Source organism: Dermacentor silvarum, chromosome 2 (genome assembly GCF_013339745.2).
Source record: "Dermacentor silvarum isolate Dsil-2018 chromosome 2, BIME_Dsil_1.4, whole genome shotgun sequence".
In the NCBI taxonomy this organism is placed as follows: domain Eukaryota; kingdom Metazoa; phylum Arthropoda; class Arachnida; order Ixodida; family Ixodidae; genus Dermacentor; species Dermacentor silvarum.
In genome coordinates, this window is record NC_051155.1 from 58813486 (window position 1) to 58839675 (window position 26190).

The following is a 26190-nucleotide window of genomic DNA, read 5'->3' on the forward strand; positions in this document are numbered from 1 at the left end:
CCTCGGTGATATCGGCTTTGCAACAACAAAACAGAACCCTGTATTTGTAAATGAATATTTAACACTTGAAAACGAGGCTCCCTTTTCCAAAGCTTTGTGTCTAAAGAAAATGAAAAACTAGACATTTCTCTGGACACATAACTGTCAAATCAACGCTCGGAAAACAACTGGAAGTCGTGTCTTTCGCATCGCAACTGAATCCGATCTTTCAGTGCTAACTCTAATCAACCCTTGCCCCGTGCCTGTCGCCTAGGCAAGTCTCACAATGTCATCCTATTTTACAGCTAACCAGTTAAACAATCTTCTTTCAAATCATCGGCGATCTGTCCTGCATTTGAATGCGCGCAGTCTGCGCAAACACTTCGATGAATTTTCTGATCTCCTATCTACATTCACCTTCCCATTTTCAGTCATCGGTACATCTGAAACATGGTTGAGCGACCACGATAAACACCTTATTTGTTGTCGTAATTTTGTTGCTGAATATTCCAATCGTCCGTTCAGCAAGCATGGCGGCGCAGCACTATTTATCTATTATAATCTTACGTACAAAAAAGGAGCGATCTTGTGCTTAACGTGATCGATTGTGAAGAAGTTTGGATCGAACAAAAAAAATGATTTCCCAACATAGACAAGAAAAACCTAACAATTGGGTGCATATATCGTTCGCCCTTTTCATCAGCAACAGATTTCTGTGCTGCTCTCGATAATGTTATGGGAATCCTAGCAAATGAAAACAAAAATGTAATTATTATAGGCGACATCAACATAAACCTTGCTGACAGCACGTCTAGTAACACTTTACATTATTCTGATTATTTTAACAGCTTTGGTTATGAATGTTTAATTAAGATACCGATACGATGTGCGAACCACCCCATATGCACATTAATTGACCTTGCACTATCAAATTTGGCATATCCGCCAGATGCAGGTATTCTAAGGAGCGACATAACTGATTACTATCCTATATTTTTAAATTTTCACTCTACTCATGGCTCCGAAAAAAAATTTCATACTCAAAATTTCTATTAAACAAACATTCAATCATTGGAGCCGTGTCTAATCTTGACTGGTCCCCCATCTTATCTACAAAGGATCCACAAAGAGCATTTTAACGCGATAGCGTTTAGAGCCCCGTGTTGCAGAAAATCCGGCGTCGGCAACCGGCGTGTGATCGCGAGTGGCGGTAAAAATTATCCAACCACATCGACCGCGAAGGCCCTCCACATGGTGCAAGGTTTTGGTGAACAAAATTGAATTTCTCGCATGGAAATCTGTCAGAAAAATGGTAAAGTACGACTTTACCATTCGGCGTCGAATTGTTTACGAATCAGCATCGGATTGTAATTTTAATGTACGAGAAAACCTACTTCTGCTACGAGGAAACGTAAACATTTGTACCAGACCTGCGCGCGTCGGGGCAATAGTAAACAATTAATAAAATAATAAAAAAGGTGCTAGGGCCATGACATTTTCTTATAAAACCACTTATATTGCCCCTGGAAAAATGGCTTTCCAGCAATTCATTTCAGTTTAAAAGTGAAGCTGACTTTAAGGGGATCGGTGTAAGCTTGGTCTTTGTAAGCTGGCTTTCCCACGTTCCGTGTTGCAGTGAATGAAGCCTACTTGCTGCATGCGAACGATGCGATGCGAACGGGTCCCGATAAGGCTATCGCGTTCTACTCTTAAAGGCGAAGCTTAAGCGTCCTCCAAGTTTTTTACTTTTTATCTCTGCTTAAATCCTGTTTTGACCATCATTCCCATCAAGTTAATGCAGAAAGAAATTTGCGTCACCTCAGAATCCATGGATAACGGATAGGCTGCTAGCTTTAACGCACAGAAAGGATAATCTTTACAAGAAAACCAAACAACAACCATTCAACAAGAACTTAGCCATTGGGTACAATAAGTTTTCTAACCAGCTTTCTACCACCTTGAAAAAAGCTAAAAAAAACATGGTACGAAAGGGAAATTATGGAATGCAGTGAAAACATAAGAAACAAATGGGAAATAGTGAACTCCTTTTTAAATAGGACAAAAATCGCGAAACAATAACAAAAATTACTCATCAAGGCATGGTGTACAAAACCACCAAAGAAATAGCTGATGCGTTCGCTTATTTCTTTTTCAGCAGTGAACTACAGACACATGTGCATGACAATCCCGTGCCCCGCCGCGTTCCCCAGTTTTTCTTTTTATTTCCAACCACATCCCAGGAAGGTCTAAACGTCATAAACAACATGAAGATAACCGGTGCCGGCATGGATAAATTACACCCTTATCATATACAATTAATTGCACCCTTAATATCTGACATCCTTGCGGACCTAATCAACATCACGTTTAAATCGGGCAGTTTCCCACAGGAAGCTAAACAAGGCAGGATCACTCCAATTTTTAAGAAAGGTAACAGCTCCTTAATCTCCCATTACCGCCCCATCTGTGTAATACCTTTCTTCAGCAAAGTATTTGAAAAGCTTATTGAAAAACGCTTGATTAATTACCTTAAAAATTCAACATTCTCTCGCCATTCCAGTACAGCTTTCGCCCAGGTTACTAGACTGAGCTGGCTCTTGTTGCGTAAACGATGTACTAAAGCTCCCTATCGATGAGGGTAATTACGCAGCTTCTGTATTTGTGGACTTGACGAACGCAATTGAGAAAATAAATCATCATATCTTATTTCATAAGCTTGAATCATTAGAGATTACCGACCCAGCACTACTATTACTACAAAATTACTTAACAGACAGAATGCAGGTAGTAACTATTTCAGGTGTTTATTCTAAGACCATGCTCACTAACACTGGCGTGCCCCAGGGTTCCATACTAGGTCCACTCTTATTCTTAATATATGTCAATGATCTGCCTAACAGTCTTTCTTCTTCGAAATGTATACTTTATGCAGACGACACTGCTATCATCAACTCAAATAAATGTCTGTCAACTCTAATATCCAACCTTAATGACGATTTATACAGTTTGCTGGAGTTGTGCCATACTAACCAGCTACAGATAAATCCGTCGAAAACAAAATTTTTTGCATTCACTTGCCATCAACGAACACTTCATTCAATCCCCCCTATTTTTCTTGGTGCCAGTCCCATCCCTGAAAGTTTTTCCTGTAATTATCGTGGTGTAGAAGTTGACAGAAATCTTAAGTTTATTGAACGCATATCTAAAGTAAAACATAAGATTACCTACGGGATTAGAGTGCTTCTAAAAACACGACACATATTTAACTATCAAATATTACTATCCTTATACTTTTCATTTATTCATTCAAATATTAACTACTGCGTTATTTCTTGTTGGTGAAACACGAAGTAACCCATTTAAGCTCTTTGCAAGTCCTACAGAATCAGGCTATTAGGATAATTACATTTAACCCCTTTGACCACAACGCCGGATATCTTTTACGAACTAACCGCATTCTCTCAGTCGCAAAATTAGTTAAATATAACCTCGGCACCTTTTTGTTCCAACAAATCAATTATTCAGGATGCGATAGTCTGATACCACAATCTTCTCTAATAAATACCAATATTACCAGGTTTGCAATAAATAGGAACTTCATTTTGCCCAAAATAGATACTAATTATGGCGAACAAAGCGCCAATTTTTCATCCGTCGCATTCTGGAACACACTGCCATTAGATATAAAAATACTTAAAATTCATGAATTCAAGAAACAACTAAAAGAATACATTTTGTCCAATACTGATGATTAATTTATACTCATAGCCATTCTTTCAATGTACTTTCATTTAATATTCATGGAAGTGCAATTAGATTCATCTTAGATGCATGTCCTTGTCTTGCACATGTATTTGAGTTGGACAATTATATTATGTACGTCCAGTCATATATACTCTTAACTTTTAGTGTTCGACAAAATTATACGACAGTGTTTTTTTATATATGCCTCCTATTTGTGAACGTTTAATTCTTTCATTAACCTATGTATACTAAAACCTGTAATTATTCCTTGTTCACGATGTTTTACAACTGCTGTAATCTGTACTTTATTATGTTTAAATTGTAAATATTATGTTTTAGTTTTATTATGTTTAAATTGTTCACGATGTGTTACAACTGCTGCAACCTGTACTTTATTATGTTTAAGTTGTAAATATTATGTTTTAGTTTTATTATGTTTAAATTGTTCACGATGTGTTACAACTGCTGTAACCTGTACTTTATTATGTTTAAATTGTAAAGGAGGTCCCATTGGCAGTCTCTTACTTCGGGACCTGCTTCTGTATATTAACAGCCTGTAATCTTTTTGTTAATTTTCAACAGAACTGATTCTGATACTGATTTTGAAAGGTACTTGCGTTTAGCGTACGTAAGGCGACAAACACTCTAGACTGTGGTGCTGTTTTGGATTTAATTTTCGGGAGCCGATGCTTGACAGAATGTGATATAAGTGTCGAAAATAGCAAATCGCATCGCAAAATGGTATTGCTTACATCCGTGCTAAAAGAACGTTGAAATGAATTCTGAATGGAATTCTGGGATCTTGCGTGCCAAAACCACGATTTGATTATGAAGCACACCGTATTGGGGGACTCCAGATTAATTTTGACCCCCAGGGGATCTTTAACGTACCCCCCAATGCACGGGACAAGGGCGTTTTTGCATTTCACCCCCCTCGAAATGTGGACTCCGCGGCCGGGATTCGATCACACGACCTCGTGCTTAGCAGTGCAACACAATAGCCACAAGCCACCGCATTGGGTCTAAAAGAATGTTCGAAACACATAGGCGTAGCAAATACCTTCATATATTTTTCCCGCACTGATGATCAGTCAATTCTGTGCGTTCTATGGGTACTTGCTGAGAACCTGGTGAATACGGATGCTGCTGCTTTGTCGAAACATTTCAAGCGAAATGTTCAACACAGTACAGATGTTTTCTTCACAGCAAACAAATTCATTGTCATCCCTCAAACCCTTGGGTAGACAGGAAATGAAACGCAGAACTTTTTGTTGGGCTAGTTGGTGCTTGTTACTGAAGTAGTAAGGCGCCAAACAGACGACACAAGAAGAGACACGGGCGAGCGCTTACTAACAACTGATGCTTTATTGCAGAAGCACACAATATATGCGCAAATCTGGCAGCGCAACCCACACATTGTCGAAAATCACATGGTGACTAGGCAAAAGGCGATAAAACGATTGTGAAAGATGACAAAAGTCGAATAAAAGATGACGTTCGCGACAATAACACGTGGTGTATAGGACCAAAGGACCATAAAAGATAATGGTTACGCGATACACAAAACACCGCTGTAAGGAAGTAACCCATTAGACTCTAAAAGATTCGGATTTTAGGAGCGAAGCATCTAGGGCCGAGCCTTGTCCCTCGTAGTCCGTAACTCTGGTTGGCATGGAGACCGCTATGTATGTATGTATGTATGTATGTATATGCATATATATATATATATATATATATATATATATATATATATATATAGTATATGTACACCAAGCTCCGGCTTCCGGAACCGGAAGCCGACTTCCGCTTCCGTTTCCACTTCCGGAGAACGCTTCCTGCGTTTTTCTCTCTCGTCCGTAGCTAGGGGCGCTGCGGTGCACAAGGGCGTTCGTTCCCGACGCGCGCTCTCTTTCTCATCTGTAGCTAGGGGCGCTGCATTGAACAAGGGCGTTCGTTCCCGACGCGCGCTCTTTCTCTCTCGTTCCCGACCCGCGCTCTCTTTCTCTCTCGTCCGTAGCTGTGGTTTACCCGAATGATCCCCCGGTGCTTCGCCCACTCATCATCATTCACTTCGTGGATATGCGGTGATTTTTTTCACCAAGCGCGGGCGGCGCACCAACTAAAAACCTTGCACTCGGCCGCGCAACTCTTGAAACAGAGAAGCTGGGCGATCGTAACCCAGCATTTTCCCAAAGTGGGCGCGAGCTTTTCATCTTTTTACTCATGATGACTATAATTTCTTTTAGCGCATCTTGGACTTACGGCCTTCACTGCGCGTTGCATAGCGCAGTTTTCAACACCGACACCGCGTTCCAGGAGGCCCGTTCCGTGAATGCGTCTCTCTCTCTCGCTCTCATAGCACGTAAAACCTCTTCACGTCCCAGAGCAAGACCGTGCGAACGCACCAGCTGTGGATGAGGACGCTCGAACGCAATCATATGGTTCGCACAAATGCATGTTCTGCGCGCGTGGCTGTATAGCTTTTAACGACCGATCACAAAATTCTAGCTAAAATTATAGCTAGACGGCTTGACTTTGCCCTCGGAAATGTCATCGGGAACCATCAATGATACGGCATCAAAGGACGTCGCATCAGTGATAATCTGCATCTCATGCGAATAATGTGCGGAGCCACTTCCGTGGATGGATCCAGGGTAGCGGTTTTGCAAGTTGATCTGAGCAAGTAGCACATGACTAGTAGCATGACGAGTAGCACATGACTTTCTCTTCACCTTGCTTAAGGCCTGCAACATAGGGGACCGCCTTCTTAAATACATCAGTGTCTGCTACCGACAAGTATCGACGCGACTAGTGATCAACGGGCAAACAACACCAACAATACAGCTCAACAGGTCCGTTAGGCAAGGATGTCCTATCTCACCAGTTCTTTTCGCTCTGTACTTGGAACCCCTGTGCCGAACAATTCTGAACGACGGTGACATAACCGGCTTCAGTTTTGCAGATACCTCTCTGAAAGTCCTCGCCTATGCCGATTACCTTACGCTTATGTGTGCCTCTAAGGAAGAAGTCCGCCAAGGAATGCAGCATGTCATGGACTTCTGTAAAGTGTCTGGTGCTAAAGTGAATTGTGAAAAGTGCGCAGGTGCATGGCTAGGTGTATGGGATTCAAAACCAACCACCTTTCTAGATGTGAAGTGGACGTCTGAAATGAATAGCTACCTCGGTGTGTGCTTTGATACTGCCAACCTACAGAACGGACCGAATATGATTCGAAGTGACACTCTCGCGGCAAAAGTGCAACAGTGGCATGGAAGAACTGTCCCATTTTTTTAACAGAGCCCTTGTGTGCAATACTGTGTTCTTTCCAGCTGTGTGGTACTCAGTGCAGGTGATGCCCTGTTTGCCAGCACACGTGAATCGTGTGCATAGATTTTGCGCAACATTTATATGGGAGTCACGTTTTGAGCGCATGAGGCGCAGTAATTTATTTTTAAGTAAGACGAAAGGAGGCCTAGCGCTTGTAAACGTAGAGGTAAGACTAAAAGTTCACAGCTACCTTTTTTTCAAAAACCAAACTAATCACATTATACGTCATTCTTTCAAACAACTAGGTGGTGGGTACTTGGGTGAGTGGATTGATGGTGCCCAAGGAGTCCCACGTGTACACACCCTAAAATTTTACAGGGAGGTGGAGCAGGCAGCTCGATTCTTTCAGCAGCGTTTTTCTCAAGAGTACCTAAAAAATGTAAAACGGAAGAGCCTGTACTGGAACACTATAGATATGCTATTCCCACCCCCACTATATCGGTCTCGATACGGCTGTATAGCTAAGTAGTTACGACGCACGCCTTGGGACCGGGAAAACGCGGGTTTGAATCCCGCCTCGGCAAGAAAGTATATTTTCTTTTCGTTCTTGGTAGATTCTTGATACGTACCACAAATGACGACTGGCTTAAACAGCTTCACTGTTAAAAGAACATTGCACTTCTATACAGTATTTCTGACGATTCGCTGACGAACTCCAGGCCCTTCCTTTTAATGTGGAAGGCTTCCTTCCACTCACGGGCAACGTTCTCTCGACTTCTGTCCAGAACAATATCTCTTGTGCGAGGCTTGCACCTGCACTCTTTGCAATGGATGGTCATATTGGAACCAGTCCCTTTTTCTTGTGAGCATTCATGTTCTTTTAGCCTTTCATTCAAACATCGCCCCGTTCGTCCGATGTAAACCTTTTTGCATGAGAGCGGAATTTGATACTCCACCCCTTCTTTGCAACTGACAAGTGGATCTGTATGCTGGGTTCCGCAGGGCGCGCGTTCTGTTTTTTGGTTGTTAACACGAGCGCACAGTGTAGCAAGTTTTGAAGGGGCTGAGAAAACTACCGGGACTTTGAATTTACTCTCGACCTTCTTCAGGTTGTGCCATACACGGTGAAGGATGGTATGACTGCGGGTCTTAATCTCCTGGTTTGTTCTTGCGCGTCTTTTCTTCCTTTACCTTTTATCTTCTGGAGCAGGCACAGTTTTAACTTCAGTAGTAGAGTAGGCCTGCTCGAGCGGCGCGGGGGAGTTAGTTCATTTACCCTAGTGTCCAAGCAGCCTCTGCAGAACGAACGAGCCAACTGCGAATAGGGGGCGAGCACGATTGCAAAATTAAATTGCAGGCCCACCACTAGCTGTAACATTAGTTAAACGTCTAATGTTTGAGTAAACGTAACGTGTGTATTTGTTTACGTCATTTATGTACGCGAACAAGATAGCGGCCTAGTGTCCATACACCCTCTTAATTTGGAAAGGAAGTCTTAAGTCTTAATATGGAAGGGAAGTCGTTTTGGTCCTGGCTCACTGACAGAAGTTGTTGTAGCGCGGTGTACTTCCCGGAAAGAATGTTCTCGCAATTACATTATTTCGGCGGGTTGACTATACTGTGCTCATTATGGGTGATATTCAACTTATCGAAGCAGAATATATATGGCGGTTGCAGGCCCCTATGAGCATTTCGCATGTAGCTGCGCCAACGCATCCAGCCCATCTCACGCGAAGCGTAAACAAAAACCCAAGCTGAAAAGTGACCGCACAGTTTTCGTGAAAGAGGAGACTATCTTAATAAAGCAAACAAATGGGCAACATCTCCCCATCTTCCGCGCTTCGTACTACACGTACCATTCACAGGGAATCTCGTGAACAAAAACTTACAAGAAAACGCTTGGCGTAGTTCCTAATTTAGCCTTCACGCGTCGATGCGCACCGCGCCAGCCGATTACGCTTTACGCTGCGTTAATGAACTAAACTCGACATCAAGGCAAACCCAGGCGACGGCGGGACGCGAAGCCTCCAACAAGTTTCCGAAATTTTCTGCTTCAACGGCGTACGGCGTAGGCTGTTGCGCACGCCCGGTACTTCCGCCGCCGTTCGCTCGGCTCCTCGCAAACAAGTAGGCAACCAGGCATAGCGACGCTTCGTCGTCGGCTCTCACGGCATCGTGCACGCTTCCGCTAAGCGAAAGCTCCATCTCCTGGGCAACAAACTCGAGGCGCCTATTCCTTCCTCTTTTGTCCCTAGAAGGCGCGTTCCTGCGCCTTTACGCAAGCAAACCTCCTCACGCTCACTTGCTATTGGCACGCGCACGCGCAACGCAACTTCGTCGCGCGCCCGCAGCCTCCTACAATTTTACTTTTCCCTTTTATACCAGCCCGACTTCTTAAAGGCGTGTTTACCCTGGCTTGTTTGCGAACGGCTCCTTCTCCGGCCTTCGTGCACTTTTTTTTTCTTTGCTATTCCTCCACTCTCTCTCTCTCCCTTCCTTCCTTCCCTTAAATTTCAGCCTACGTTGGGAAACGATGCGTGCCTTCGCTTGATTTTTTTTTCCCGGCTTTGTTGCCCTCCTGCTTGGAAACGCAGCATGAGCAAGAAACGCTGAGCGGTATATATTTAGTTGAGTGCCGTGCTCGTAGGTAGCACGCCGAGAAATGGCGATGCATGTACAGGACGCTAGCGCATTACACGGCTTCGAGCAGTCCTTCCCAAAGCTGGCGCTTGCCTGCGCCTTTCATTGTTTTTCGAGGCCGGAGATTTACACGCGGTGAACGTGTCTACTTCCAGAAAATACACGACATGGCTACCTCGGCGAGTCGCTGATGTAACCGCTGTGTATATAGGGCCGAACGTGTTATCCGAATTTCCTTTTCTTCGATATTACGGCAACAGCGATTACGAGCTCCGAAGTGGTTTAGCATCTATCTGTACGTCCGCCTTGACCGTTAAGTCCTCGCCGTCATGCCAATGTCGTCATCGTCTTCCTCACTCAAGCGACGTCTTGATCCCTCGAGTAATGCAGTCACCAAGTTTCACAATCGAAGAATCGCCCCCCAAAGTGTGGGTATAGATTACGGAGGGGGGGGGGGGGAAGAAGCGTAGTGACTGCCCGGCAATTTTCAATAGCCATCTTTGGTCTATACTGCGTTGGGCAGGCATCTGAATTAGCTATATGTTTGTCTTATTGAATGCGTACACCGTATAAGTGGTTGTACAACGAGTGGGAGCATGAAAATCTGTTCGTGGAGCCTTTGAATACCCATCCTGACGAAGGCCAAGAACTTTCACGCCTTCTATACCTCTTCAATCACTGCCAACCGACGAAGTTGCACGCACGGCTGCGGCAGATTACACCCGACGGACACCCTTTATACATGAATCCAAGGCGAGGTCCTACACTTTCTCCGTGTATTCAAAAAATTGGGAGGACCCTTAAGCTTCGCTTTTAAGAGTGGAACGCGATAGCATTCAAAGATCCCTGACTGCTGCTCATGGTTCCCGGCGACTGCATCTTATGCAACCGTAATGGTTTCTGGCAAACACTGGCGGCGAACGCTATGCACGTAGGAGAGCTTTCTGGTCGAAACGCGGCCTCTTGCGTGGGCCGATCCCGGAGATTGTGCACAACCGCGCCAAGGAAATTACATCATTTTCAGGTTTCCGTATTTTTTTCACACTTTTAATATTTCAGTCTGAAAAGATTTAACATAAAAGGCATGCGCTGTGGGTGTTTTGTTTCATGACATTTGTTTGTGGATTGTCATTCTCAAAATTCCGAGGAACAGCTTTGCCAATAATGCAAGACATGGTATCAGCAACATTAATGATAGAATGGTGTGGCATACCTAAACGTGGTTGGGGATGATTTTCTCGGCCGCGGGCGCCAATGCCGACGCCGGCGCAGACGCCGGATTTTCTGCGACACGGGGCCCTAAACGCTATTGCGTTAAAACGCGCGAACTCTCTGCTCCTAAGGAACGTGGCGGTGGGTATCTGCATGCGCCTGTGTTCACATAACGCGCGCCTTCCGCGTTTCTGCATGTGTTTAACCATGCATACCAGCTACTGCCGCATATCGATATTAAAGACGATAGTCTTTCTTGGGGAACTTAAACGCTGAAAATTTGGTCTGTCTGTCTGTCTGTCTGTCTGTCTTTCTGTTTGTCTGTCTGTCAACCGATTCAGCCACCCGGCCAAAGTTGGACCACTTGCTTACCGCCCACACTACTTAAACTGGTACGGCTGTTGATACTTGTGAACGTTATCGATCAAAAAGTAAATATTACGCATATCTGAGGCGCAACATCACTAGGTAAGTATTAGGAGGTGTGTTCCTTTAATAGAAAATACATAGATACGTAACTCTAAAGACCCTAGTTTCTTAAGCTGCGCTGAAAATGCCATGCTGTGCGCTCCGAAGAACGACGTCTGCCACGAAGGGAGGGAACCCTCTGCACAAGCTCGTGTTTCCCCGACTACGCGCCGACGAGCGCCCTCTGCCATGGAGGAAGGAAACCCTCTGCACAAGCTCATGTTTCCCAATGTATTGCCAGATGGCGCCCATGTCTCACGCAGCGCCTCCTCAATTTTATCAATGCCAGCCAGATGCGGCCGATTCAACATAAAGGAAGCGCTGTCTGAGGCAGGGCAAAACATAAATGGCCGCTTGATGAAATACAACCCACTCTACAAGACATGCCCAGACAACGCAGGGAAAAGACCGACAACCAAATTGCAGCGGAGAAGCGCCGGCGTGCCGACGCTCGTCGACTCAAGCGTGCCTAGGAAACGTCCGAGCAACGAGCCGAGCGGCTAGCGCAAGATCGTGAGTCGAGGCGCACCCGGAGGCAGCAGGCCAGACCAGGATCAGACCAGCACTCATGTAGTACGGCCGGCAGAAGACTATCGTCTTTCGACGACATTTGCAGCGAAGCACGCAGATACGCGGCCATTTTTTTTTCTTTAATTTTTGTCATTTAGACATTGGTTGCGAGCTACGCCCAATGAACATAACTTCCAGTTTATCCTCACCTCCGCGTCCTCTAGTACGGACGTTCTCTAAATTTGCTGCTTTCAAGGCCGCATTCTCTGCAATTCAGCACGTGGCCAGCGTCATCATCGCCAGACAATGCTTTGCCAGAAGCCCCCGAGGTGACTATTTGCGTCGCACTCCCATTAAGCTGCCACTTTAACAAACAAATAATTAAAGAGAGAGAGATTGTGAGGGAAGAACACTACGAAAACAATAAGGCACTTACAGAAAGAGCAAACCGATAATCCAACAGCATCAAACACGCTTCCCGCGTGGGTGTGAAAGGGATCATTTTCAAAGAAGGAAAAAAAAGCGAAATTTAAATGCCGCCAGCTCGGCGCAAGAGGATGGACTCAACGGGATCGTTCAATGAAACCCTCTTTGCCCCGGCTATCGGTTAACGATAAGGCAAAAACGGAAAATCTCGTCTTTTTTGCTTCCACCATCTCTTTCTCTCCCTACTCCACGCGGTAGTTCGCTTTGCCCTTTTCAAGCTTTCTTTTCGACGCGGATGCCGTGATTGCATGCGTGTCCAGGCCTCTGCTCCCGCTCTTCTCCGCCCATCCCCGCTACGCGTTCGCGCGTTTGGCCAACGGATCAACGGAGCCGGCTTGCACGCGCGCCCGCGCGACGAAGCAAACTCTGGCCGAGCGCACTGGCGCACCGATCGGCCTCCCACGCGCCTGTGTGTGCGCGGCTGCAAGCGGCTGGGTGGGCGCGGAAGGAAAACGCGGCGGCGATCTCGCGCTCCAGCGCCGACGTTGATTTCTCCGCTAAACGCGCACGCCGACGCGAGAGCTCGCGGAGCAAGCGCATATAACCCCCTCGTCAATCTAGAAGCTGGGCTCGACGGGTTCTGATTTTGGGGTAAAACGTGTGAACTTGGGATGCGCACACCCACCGCGATAGTTTTCTTTTGTGGCGTATGTATTTTTGTTCCATACGCTCCCGCTTTCCTGCACGCTTGGCTACAATCGTTTTGTGTGTTGCTTGATTTCTCAGTTTGTAGATTTGCAGGGACGGAAAGCGAGATGCTGCTCCGTGAGTCACGGCGTCGGTAACCCCCTCTCCGTCACGTGTCACCCGCTGCAGCCCGTTTATTGTCGTCGCTGCGCCACTCGCGTAACTCGCGATGCGTGAACAGAGCTTACGACGCGGCCAAGATTCGATGCAGTTCTGGACGGAGGCAGGGCCTGCGTAGCCACTAAAAAAAAAAAAAAAAAACATACACGCAGAACTGGTGTCACCAAAATAGAGATGCAAGGGGAAGAAAAATATAGACCAGCTCACCCTTTCCATCCTTCCGCTTCGGTTCGTACCAAAAGGCACCCTTTTTCCGCGATTTCAGGGGGGAAAATTGGGAGTTCCGAATCCAGAAAACGCACAATTTTCTCCTGAGTTCAGCTGCTTGATGAGCCGTGAAATAAACTGATATAAAATAATTTCTTGTGCTCGAGTGTGGACTACAGGATCACACCAGAGTTGCTAGCTTATGTGAGCTGGCACGTACGCACGCGGAGTTTACCGAGCCTACTATTATCTGGAAGCGATGCGTCTGAGCCAAGTAACTGCGCTGAGGACCGCGTAGACTGGGCATTTTATAGCGTCCTTCAAAGCCACGCGTGAGTGGGTGATTTATTTGGTCGAAAAACATATGCGTACGTCTTGAATAGGGAACCGTCGACGTGACAGTATTGAGTAGGTTCCCAACACAGTCAAATATCGCATAATCAAACATTAATCGAATACTCTTTTCAGGTAAAACGACAATCCCAGGATTCCGGGCAACAGTCTCTTGAAGAATCTGTAAGATGGTTAAGGGAGGTTTCATTGAAGATATATACCAGCTATTCCTTATGATACGATTATCTATACAAGTGATTGCAAAAAATGACTTCATCTCAATGCATGCCATACTTCAAAGTGCTGCGACCATGTAGAGACAGGAAGTTTGTTGGTAAGTATGGCACTGGTCCTGGTGTGCCTCGCTTTGTGCGGGAGGAAAAGCAAATCGAGGGTGGTGGACGACGGACGACAACGAGGACGTGTGAACTGGCGAAGCACATGTTGGGCGGTCTACAAACATAACCTGCCCACTCTAAAACCGTCGCCCTTAAGGTGGCGGTCCCAGTCCGGCGGCACGAGCCACCTGTTTTCAGTACTTTTGGTGCAACCGTGGCGGCTCTTCTACTTGGGATATAAAGTTGTCGTATACGCCATAAAAAAGATTAATTCTTGTAGATTCCAACTATATAGAATATAAACAAATTGATTAATGCGATTTAGAAAGAAATGTTCAAGAACAAGCACGAGATACATGGTTTTTGCGAACTGTATCTCAGTTGTGACCATATTTAGAAGAAACTACCGGATTTACTGCATTGCGGCTTGCTCTGTAGCTTTAGGACATAGTTATGTATTTCCTAGACGCAGCAAAATAATGTTGAATTTTTACTTTGTGTATAATTTGCTTTTGAAGATTGCCAAATATCGCAAATTCTTTTGTAAACAGCCCGGCAACTACACGCTCAAGGAAGCTAAATTTTCGATAAATTAGAGTTCAAGGAATTTCCATTTAGGACGCAGGGAACCTATAGCAATGCAGGGAACCCTATAGTCATAAACAGCTTCGCTGTAAAAGCGGCACATAAGCAGTGCATTTGTGGTGCAGCCTGCTCATGCGTCGGGTTGCTGTCGTTGAGGAACCCTTGCGGCGTGGGTTCGATTCCTCTCAGCATCGAAAAAATGTAGGGGTCATTTTCCTTCATTGTAAAGCGGCTCATTTCTAGTAGCACATACCTAGTTACCCAACTTGGCATTGGAGAGGTTCACTGGAGACCAGCACAGACCGAGTGGCACATACCCAAGTGCTCCAAGTCGGCGTCACAGTTTCTCCGAACAGCGCGGTAGCTACTCAGTCCCGCATCAACAGGGACTCATGCTGGGGTGAAAAGGGTTCTTTGAAGAGCGGCACCTATGTATACACTGAAGCGATCAAAAAGGTTCGCCACTTTCCTGAAAGGAGCAAGACCAGCGCAGAGGTTTCATGTTGTCACGCTGTAAGGACGGCAGTATAGCAAAAACTGTGAATCACGAAACTAACCATTGGGGCGAACCTGTGCCTAGAAAAAAAAAACGGGGACAAGGCTCGGCCCTAAGGTGCTTCGCCCCTAAAAGTATCCTGTTCGGTTGGGACAAACATAAGATATCTTAATTTGATGCTAAAACTGTTCTCGACATGACGGACCTGGCGTTATTTACGTTGTCGCGACATGACGACACAGCAAAATTTGCAGACGTTGTGTGGCAATAACTCTAGGTATCCTACGATAACATTTATGATAAAGAAAGAAAGAAAGCGTGCTGTTCCTGTTTCTTCTGGCTGCGCTTATGTATGGTATCAGCAGCCATAGCGGGAACGGCGCGAGCCATTCTATTATGACATCATGACATATTCACCTTCTTGGTACCAAAATCGAAACTGGTTTTTTCGAAACAAGCATCAGTAAATCAACCGCATTAATGAAGCCTCAGTATGCCAGCACACTTCGATCATCAATTTTATTTAAAAATGACAACTCGAAATTGCCATGTTGGTTCTCTAATACTGCACAGTGAACGTCAGATGAAGTACGCATGTTCTGAGAACATTTACTGTCTGGAGTGTTGCTGCAGACAGCAGTGTTCGGTTCAGTTATTTATACAACATTATCAGATTCACAGTCACTCACTTCCAGCACAATACCTCTGGCGCAGTCTTTACTGAGCCAGCTGTCACAAATGTATTCAAGTGTGTGGTAACATGTCCCGTGTGCATTCTCACACGAGTACTATACATGCTGCGAGGTCCCAATGCAACGACGCACAGTGCAATTGACAGGCTGTTTACATGTTCTGATTAAGAAGAGCAGTGAAGGTGCATTTGTTTATGAAAAGTTCAAATACATCCTCATGCAAAAAGAAGAAAAAAATACGACTTAATTGCTTACAACTTCAGCCAACTCAAGTTAGCGTTATGATGATGTGTAACATATTAGGAGCCACCATGTAGGAAAGAGCGTGACCTAGACTTGTTTTGTACGTTGCAGTACTTCTGAGTAGTTCTGTGCATCGGCTCTCGCCTTCAAGCGACATCACAGACAACCGTCGCATGCATCGACCGCTGTTCCCGCAGGAACCAGAAACAATAAAATCTAAATATATTTACTGACGTTCCAGGCATCGTGAAATATACGTCTTTGGTTCACGTCATTGCTTCACAATCGTACAAGTGCAGCGAGAGACGTTTTAGAACACAACACTCCAGAGCACGTCCACCATGGTTCCACACCGACATGCCACTTGTGACGTTGACGCCATCTCTAGCCGAACCTTGATGATGTATGCTGTCCCTTTTGGCACATGAAAACGCAACCAAGCACTGCGTTGGTCAGGCAGCTTTTCACACGTCACACACCATGTTCCACCAGGATGGCGCTGATGCGGTGCAGTACCTGTGGCAGGGCGACGTCGTCGAGGCGACGCAACCGGGCCGCGATCGACATGCCGTGGTAGTGGCATTCGTCCACGGGAGCGTCCGGTGGCGACCGTGCCGACGAAGACGACCGGTTCATGGCCACCAGCTGGCCGATGCAGGCGTCCAGGCTTTTCTGCAGCGACGCTTCTTCGCCTCCGCGCAACGTGCTGTCGTCGTCGTCATAGTCTACGTCTCGTCGCCGCCCCCTCCTGGAAGCGAATTTTGCGCAGGTTACCCGTTACAGCAAAACACGGAGAGTTGTATAAGGACGAGGTCAAAGCAACCTCAACTGCGAATGTGTGAGCGCATCCAAGCCCAGAGGAAGCTCGCCGTCTACACTTCACCGTCTTTTCGTTCGTAAGTGACCTTTGCTATTGGCCGACCGCCTTGACGATTATCTGAAGTTTGCTCTATAGCCTCCGAACAATCTCGCAGACCATCTTCTGCTCTTGCAAACAATTCTAGCGACAGTGTTTTTTTTCTTTTTTTTTGGAAATAAGGTCCCCGTTTTTCGGGGGGGGGGGGGGTTGCATTGTTTCTGACAACAACAAAAAATCTTGCGCTTCCCCCCTCCACTGAAAATTGGAAAGAAGGTGGCATATTTTTTTCCGCATCATTCAATAAAGCACTTGACATTTTTGCTAGTCCGCGTTTTCCAGGAAAAGTGATCAGCCGCTGTCGTATGCAAATTAATAAATACCATAGCTGTTTTTATTGCTTCTTCCAAGCAGCTCGTAAAATTCATCAGTCGCTTTTCAACGTTTTTAGGGTTTTTGGGCGGTCCAGCGGTTTTAGTACCCAAAAAATGGCATTGTAACTACGTTCTCGCAATCACTGGTCGCTTCACATGGTGAAATTTCTATGGCCTTCACTGAAACCTTCGTATAAAGCTTTTAAATTTGCTCGGAAACGAGCAAAGTGACTTCGAAACTATGACAGTAATTTTTGTATCCCACGGAAGGACTAAAATAAAATACAAAAACGACTTTTACACTGGTTCTCTTGAAAGGCTTTCACTTATTCTTAATTCGTATCCCAAAACATTGAAACAATGGGCAAAATGTCAGTTCAAAATTCAAGCACGCGGGTTTATAAACAGTTTCCCTTAACGAAATTTTCATTTTCTTTTTGACTATTTTTGGCTATGCGATGCCGGTTATTTGGGCTCATTTGCAGAGGAGTATCCGCATGTTTGTCCAGATTCCTCTGATCATATAGGTATAGGAGCTGGTCATTTGGCTCACTCAATATTGTCGGCAAATATACTATCAGTACTGCCACGTTATCATCAGATCATCACCAAGCGACTTGTGCGAGCCTCTAAACCACAAACAGGCTGGAAAATAGAATAAGCAGTGTTAGAGGGCGGCCAGCATCCAGCCTTGTAAATCCTTTCCTGCTTTAGACAAGCTGGATGCTTGAGTAATGTTTCACGCGTTTATACAATTCACTTACCGACTTGAAGCGCCTCCGGGTTCTGGAGAAGAAAGATAGTCTATGCGCTGCAAATCCACAGTGTCTGCGTCATGGCTGTTTTCTAGTGTCATCCCAGTAGGTATCCTGTTGTCAGAACGGAAAGTGATTGACTGGTTCAGGGAAATATAAATCGACTACATTCGTGGCGACATGCCAAAACCTATCTTTCCAAAAAGAAAAGATATTGTGTGGCAAGATATAACTTCCAACCGGCGTCACTCACAGAGACCAAATTCTTGGACACTGACTTAAACGGATATCAGCGCGAACGGCTATAAAGGCGCGGCTGCGTTAATTAAGAGACCGGATTGTGTCAAACGTGAACATTCCGCAGATATCTGCTTGGTTGGGAACAACTGAATAAAGAACATAAAAATTCAAACTAAAATTTATTTTAATTTTAAAAATCGTACGTTTCGGAGCCCGACTGGCTCCTTCTTCAGGGGTGACAGCGTGAGGCGTAGCAGTGCTTATATGAGTTTTTTCAACGCTTTGTCGGCGTGCGGACACGTTTTGCCGTCCTTGAGAGTAAACGGCGGGATGTATTCCTGACGAACGATTGATTTTACTCGATGTTGTGGACGATTGTTTTTGCGTGGTGCATGGAGGCATCCAAGCTAGGTGGAAAGTTCGCACACTTGAACTCCATTTAGTCGGCTATACAGTTTACAGTGGAACGCGAAAGTTCTGGTCATCTCTTTCTTAGATGTCCTCCTGAAAAAGGAGCGACCGAACGTGTCTTTTTCCGTATTCGGAAAACCGACACATATAGGACATCTTCAATTTAATTCGAAGCGAGAAGTGCTTTTCTGTTTCGGTTACATGAACTGGGGTAGGCAATTGGTTTGCGCAGAATTACAAGAGCATTTTGCCATTCCCAAGTATCTGTCGCTAAAAGAAATTATGGAGTTTTACGTGCCAAAACCACCATATGATTATGCGCACGCCGCAGTGGGGGACTCCGGATTAATTTGGACCACCTGGGGTTCTTTAACGTGCACCTAAATCTAAGTACGCGGGTGTTTTCTGCATTTCGCCCCCATCGAGATGCGGCCGCCGTGGCCTGGATTCGATCCCGCGACCTTGTGCTCAGCAGCCCAACACCATAACCACTGAGCAACCACGGCAGGTCAAGTATTTGTCGCCGAGATTGTGCAAGATGCCCTGTGCCCGGCAAAGTGACTCACGTCTCAATCGCGATGCTTGGGTCGCCGCCATCTTGAGAAGTCCCTGCATCGACTGTAACCCTGCAATGAAGAATGCATACAGTGAATACTTAAAACTAAACCATGCCACAGGAACAGTCGACTAGTGCTTGCGATTAATTTTGCGGCTGCAGGGGTCATGCACGTGCTCCACTGCGGACGTGAAAACAAAGTATGAACACGCCGCGTCCTTGCACCACCCAAACGTATGACGTTCTTCTGGCTTAGACACGTTCAAGCAGCAACTTCTTTTTCGGCCGTATCCATCAAGTTCCGCTTTTCACTATGACCGGAGAGCATAAATACAGCGGGATATAGGCAAGAAGGGCCGTTGAAAAGGATCTAATCCCTGGTGAATACGAATATATGAGCAGAGGTTTCATACACCCGCTACCTTTTCTCTATATACAAGAAACGCAGACAAACATGTTAACACTTTTCCGTGAAAACAAAACACAATATTTAATGCAACACCCTAAGTGGCATAACACAGTCTTGTGTGCTTGTTTAAGGCTATAGTTACAGGACAAACCGAGGAGTAGAGAGCTCTAATTTTTCTTTCAGAACATTTTGCGATAATTATTTCCAGAATAATAGGTCGATTCTGTTGCAGTTATGTTACCAGAAGGATCCAATTCGCCTTCAAAATGTGCTCAATTAATTCCCTCGTAATGCTATTACAAGCATACTTTAGAACCTGGCGAACTTAAGGTCTGCCGTTGTACATCAACATTGACGTAGACATGCCTTCACATTGCGGGACATACATGGTGTCCACAATATTATGCACCAAGAACCAAGGTAATGATGTATGCCATCGCTTGGAGATACTCAGATTGTTTTTTCTTTGCATTCCGCCTAACTACATAGTCAGTCGTCATTAATTCTCAAATATTATAATCAGATGAAAAGTGTCAATACGAAAAGTGTGGAGCAGCATGAAAAACTCCCGATACAGCTTTCTACTGCTCAATACGTGCTACATAAAAGTGTTTTTCCGAGTGTGAAAGAAGCCCGCGAATACACGCAAAGTGTCTCGAGCGGCCAGTCGCGAGGCACTTTACATCACCTTGGTTCTGTAAAGCTACGTGGCATTTGCATATTTTTAAATCTTGGTGCAGTTCGTGGCCTCCGCTCGTCTCCACAACAGCGACATCCCTTCATGGCCTTAGCCCTACATCACTGCCAGACGCAACTTGAGGTGGCAAATGATTTTTGTGCGCGGATCACCGGCGTGTGTGTCACCCCCCACGCCGAAGGTGTTAGTGTCGTCCCTGTGTCTCGCGTACCAGAAATGGAACGTCCATTTACTATGGAAGAACTTGACGCATCTTTGGCTGCTTCTCGACGTTCATCTTCACCAGAGCCTGACGGCATCACCTATGCAGCTCTTGTCCATCTTGGACGGGAGGCCAGGCAAGAGCTGTTGAATTACTACAACCGCTCATGGCGTGACGGAATTGTTCCTCTGCAATGGAAAATAAGTCGGCTTGTACCGCTACTAAAAACAGAGAAGTCGGCTTTAGACCTGACATCATATCGCCCTATTGCCCTGGCAAGTTGCATAGGAAAAGTAATGGAAAAAATGATCCTTACACGCTTAGAATGGTACCTTGAACGCCACAGTATATACCCTGACTCAATGACAGGCTTTCGGCGAGGCAGGTCTTCAATAGACAATGTTATCGACCTGACAACGTACATACAGCAACAAAACTATCTCAAGCGCATATCAGTGGCGCTCTTTCTTGATGTGAAAGGGGCGTACGATAATGTCACACATGAAGCGATCCTCGAATCACTGGAGGCTGTCGGAATCGGTGGCCGTATGTTTCAATGGATCAGAGACTATTTGACCAGAAGGTCCTTCTATGTGCAGACCGAAAATGGCCCCTCTGCCAACTATTATACCTACTGCGGCGTCCCACAGGACGGGGTATTGAGCCCTATTCTGTTTAACCTAGCTATGATTGGCCTTGCTGAACTATTACCCAATACAATACACCTGTCGATCTACGCCGACGATATTTGTCTTTGGTCTTCTGCGGTGACTCGTCTTCAAGTGCGCGCAAGAATTCAGCGGGCAGCCACCCTAACTTGTTCCTATCTCCGAAAACAAGGCCTTACTATGTCCATCGAAAAATGTGCGCTCATTGCCTTTACGCGCAAACCCATGTCACCGTACCCTGTTTCTCTCAATGGCCAGGCTATTACATACCAGAAGTCTCACCGCTTCTTAGGTGTGATTATTGACAGGAACCTTTCATGGAGCCCCCACTGCATCTACCTGAAGCGGAGACTAATTTCAATTATACATATAATGAAGTTCCTGTGTGGAAAAACTTGGGGAACGTCGGTACGGTCCATGCTGCAGCTGTACAGAACACTGTTTCTGGGCTTTTTACGATACAGCTTGCCGGTTTTGGCGAACACATGCAAATTAAATATTCGTACCCTCCAAAGTTTGCAAGGCCAGGCTCTGCGGACATGTCTTGGACTTCCACGATGCGCCTCGACTCATGCAACAATCGTGATTGCTAGAGACTACTTGATTCCAACATACATCACGGTTGACAACCTCAGAGCACACATTCGACACCTGTGTCGCGTACCCAGTCATCACATTGCTGTTTTGCCGGCACAAAGACCTCAGGCCACGTTTTCGAAACTTGTTGCGACACATCAAGGCTGCCTTCCATCGGGATTTACACCAGCAGCAAGACCACTGTCACCCCCGTGGTGTCTACGGCAGCCACAAGTACACCTCACGATTCCGGGAATTACGAACAAGCTCAGTCATTCCACGGTAGCTCTACGACAGCTGACATTGTCATTGCTGAACGATGCACATGAGTTAAGAACGCAGGTTTACACCGATGGATCTGTCTCAGCCACCAGCTCCACAGGCGCTTTTATCATCCCGACCTTACAAGTGACAAGGAAGTTCAAAGTGTCCGACATAACGACTTCTACGGCAACAGAACTTGCCGCTCTACGTGCTGCAGTTAATTACATCGTAGAAACACCACCTCGAAAGTGGGTCATGTTTTGTGACTCCAAGGCAGCCCTTCAGAGTCTGCAGTCAGCATTACGACGCAAGACACATGAACAACTGGTGTTTGAGACCAGAGAGGTTCTCCATCAAGCCCTCATGAACGGACATGACATCATCTTTCAATGGCTGCCGGGGCACTGTGGCATCGTCGGTAATGACCTTGCCGATGATGCCGCCCGGTCAGCCCATAAGGAAACCCTGACTGTTCCTATACCCTTATCAAGGACAGACGCTGCGAGGGGTCTTCGTTTACTCGCTCAAACCGAGACAGAAACGTCATGGAGCAGCCCGATTTTTACGAACTGTCATCTCCAACGGCTAGATCCTACACTGAGGCTACAAATTCCATCGAACTTCCCCCGCCGTGATGCAACTTTACTTTGCCGCCTCTGGTTAGGAGTGGCTTTTACGAAAGCGTACTCATTCCTTCTGGGCATGTCCGACACACCAATCTGTGACTTGTGCAACTGTGAGGAGACGGTGGAACACGTGTTGTGTTTTTGTCATCTTTATGAGACCGAACGTGACTTCTCCGGAGTGTGTTAGACCGAGTAGACAGCAGACCGTTTTCAGAGACAAAGATTCTTGGACCGTGGCGCCACGCGTCGCAGGCTTACAAAGCGACGCGGGCATTGTTACAGTTCATGAAGTCGACTGGCCTCAGTGACCGATTGTGAAGTGTTGGACAACCGCACGTGTTTATACTGCGAGTACTTTCTTCCCTCTCTCTCCTTTCTTTTCATTCCTTTAAACCCCTTCCCCCGTGTAGGGTAGCAAACCGGACGTGCTTCTGGTTAACCTCCCTGCCTTTCCTTCTTTTTTCCTCCTCCTCCTCCTCCTTGGTGCATGATAGTTGGGACACCCTGTAAATGCGGTTACACTATATTTATGATGGGCAATGGAAAAGTTTTCCAATTCGGCTATCACTAAAAGTCGGACACTGGTTTCTCTATATATTCTTTGGTAAGCTTATCATCCAGCCAAACATGGCTGCAGTATCAAGACTCCCGGTTCCGCCGTTGTATAGAATTAGTCAGTTAAACATTGCGTGCTCCCGCGACTTCAAGCTTCAGTACTGGAGCATGAGCAAAACGTTTATACACAGAAAGGTGTACCGGCAAAGAAATTAACAGTAAAATAATGATAATGTATTACGGCAGTGAATCTCGTTCGTATGCTGCAGTAACTGGTTCAACGAGTTTAGCAGCACTATAACGTAGTGTGTAAATGCGCATTTACACCCTACAACAGCGTGTAGCAACGAGTAAACCTGAAGCAGCGTGTAAGGGTCCCGTTTTTCGAGGGTCCCGTTTTCAGTATTAATACTTTGGGACCCTCGTCTGTATATTCGATTTATGTACTGTAAGCACTATGTTTTGCGTATGAATAAACATCAGGGGACCCTGATCATGAGGAGGAAATTTACAGAAGAATAAAATTGAGTTGGAGCGCATAAGACAGGCACTGCCAAATCCTCACTGGGAGCTTACCACTGTCGTTGAAATGAAAAGTGTACAATCATTGCATTCTACCGGCACTACCATATGGTGCAGAAACTTGGAGGTTAACACACAAGCTCGCGAACAAGTTAAGGACCGCACAAAGAGCGATGGAAAGAAAAAAGCCACAGTTTCGCCCTAAGGGCGAAGCAATGAATGCGATAGCAACACAGCAATGTCATACGAAGTAAGGTGAGCGGCTTTGGTAGCAATATGAATTGTAGTGAACATGAGCTGATTAAGTAAGCAGGTGTGCTGCGGCGTAAGTAGACCGACATGAAGAGAGACTCGATGACCACGAGAAGGCGCGTGTGAAACGGTGGTGTTGATGAGAAGCGCTTCCCGTGGGCAGCGCGTGCGAAGGGACACACCTGTAGCGCTGCACTGCCGATCCGGGCAGCATTGCATGTGTAGCGTGCGTTGGAAAATGTGGCCCGACTATTACTAACTGTGGTGTGAGCGCGCACAAACAAACATGAATAGATCACACTGAATGACTGCAGACAACGACTGTCAAAACGCTGGCAGCAAGCGCATATACGCCGCAGCGGGCGAAGGTACGTGCGGTCTATCGCTTCAACGGAAACTGAGCGGCGAATGCACAGCGCATAAAGGTCAGAGCCGTGTGGAGATAAGAGACGGTGCGGGGCGAGCGACGAACGCGGTTGTTGGCAGAGTAAAAGTGCGCCCCCCTCTCCCTCCGGCGCTCGCTTCCCGCTTCCTTGCTTGCGCGTGGGAGATTGAGTGCGTTCGCTCTCCGTGACGGCGTGCGTCCCCGCACGCTTCCGCTCGGGCATACGGCGCGCGGCGAAGATTTTATCTATACGGAACCTCACGGCGACGGCTACGACGACGACGGCGACGCCGACAGCAGAAATCCGGTGGAAGTGTCCATATAATTGCTATCGCAATAAAATGTTAGGCTTAACGTTAAGAGACAGGGGGACAGCAGTGTGGATCAGAGAACAAACGGGGATAGCCGATATTCTAGTTGACATCAAACGGAAAAAATGCAGCTGAGCAGGCCATGTAATGCGCAGGATGGATAACCGGTGGACCATTAGAGTTACAGAATGGATACCAAGAGAAGGGAAGTGCGGTCGAGGACGGCAGAAAACTAGGTGGGGTGACGAAGTTAGGAAATTTGCAGACGCAAGCTGGAATCAGCTAGCGCAAGACAAGGGTAATTGGAGATCACAGGGAGAGGCCTTCGTCCTGCTGTGGACATAAATATAGGCTGATGATGATGATGATGAAACTTCAAATGCCCAATACGATTCAGGGTCACTAGGACCGACCACTTCGATCACTTTCGATCATTAAGCTCGAGCTGAGAGCCTTATCATCGACAATAGTCGTATTAGGCTGTCCGAAATTGACATATAATTGAACATTTCATACGACAGTGCATGCACAATCATTCATGACATTTCGAGTATAGCAAAGATCTCGAAACGATGGGTGCCACGAAGCCTCTCTACGCAAGGTCGACTGCACCGCCTGCATTCAACAGGGGAGCATTTGAGCCTCTATGATAGCGACTCAGACGATTTGCTCGCCCGTTTTTTGACTGCATATAAGATAGAAGCAAGAAAACAGTCTCCGCAGCAGAGGCATTTGGGGACCTCCATCCCCTGAATAGACCCGAACTTCGAGGAGAAAAATGAAGGCGGCCATTTTCTGGGACGGAAAAGGGATGCTGTTGAGTGAGAACATTAAATATAGCAGGACACTAAGTAACGAGAAAATATTGTGGCAACGTTCTCAAAGAAAAGTTTGGGCCATCGTTAAAGAACAACGAGGATTGGTGACAACAGCCGTCCTCATTCTTTTTTTTCTCTTTTCCTGCACGACAGCGCCCGGTTCACAAATCTCGTGTTGACCCCAGTCTGCCATTCGAGAGAGTGCTTTCGAAAAGCTTGACCAGCTTCCCTACTGCGCCGAACTCGCCCCAGTAACGTTTTTTTTTTTAATTCCCGAATTTGAAAGAGAATTTCAAGATTGGAAGCCTTGAACTAACTGCAAAGAGCCACGTTCGCAAGCAAGATTACGTTTTTTCATTGCAAGGCATGAGGAGCCTCCCTAGCACATTGGTGAATTTTGCATCAGTGTGGGGGAAAATTGTGCTGAAAAAAAAAACTTACAAACCCAGATAGATTTCTTCCTACGCGAGTTGCAAAGCTTTCTGGTCGCCCCTTCTAGGTTATCGCAGATGGTGATTATCACAGGTGGTGATTATCGCATCAGTGGGCTCGGCAGAAACATGGCGAAAAAAATGAATACGCAGATTCCTCATTTTATCACCGGAGATACAGACTGTGAGACGTTTTCGGACAGAATTGCACAATGTTTTCAGTCAGCTTTCCATTGCGAGTGTATGTTCACAGCAATATACTTCAGTAGGAGTAA

At 46.0% G+C, this 26190-nt stretch overlaps 1 protein-coding gene across 1 annotated transcript in view; it reads right to left on the minus strand.

Annotated features, from left to right (window-relative positions):
- Positions 1 to 15572: 15572 nt before the first annotated feature.
- Positions 15573 to 26190, minus strand: part of LOC119441506 (uncharacterized) — a 31747-nt gene continuing 21129 nt past the window's right edge. Inside the window, exons 5-7 of the mRNA XM_037706126.2 lie at positions 19210 to 19269; positions 18002 to 18106; positions 15573 to 16755 (exon numbers count right to left, since the gene is read on the minus strand). Of these exons, the coding sequence (XP_037562054.1) occupies positions 16479 to 16755; positions 18002 to 18106; positions 19210 to 19269 (442 nt within the window). The 3' untranslated portion in view covers positions 15573 to 16478. The remainder of the gene's footprint in view (positions 16756 to 18001; positions 18107 to 19209; positions 19270 to 26190) is intronic.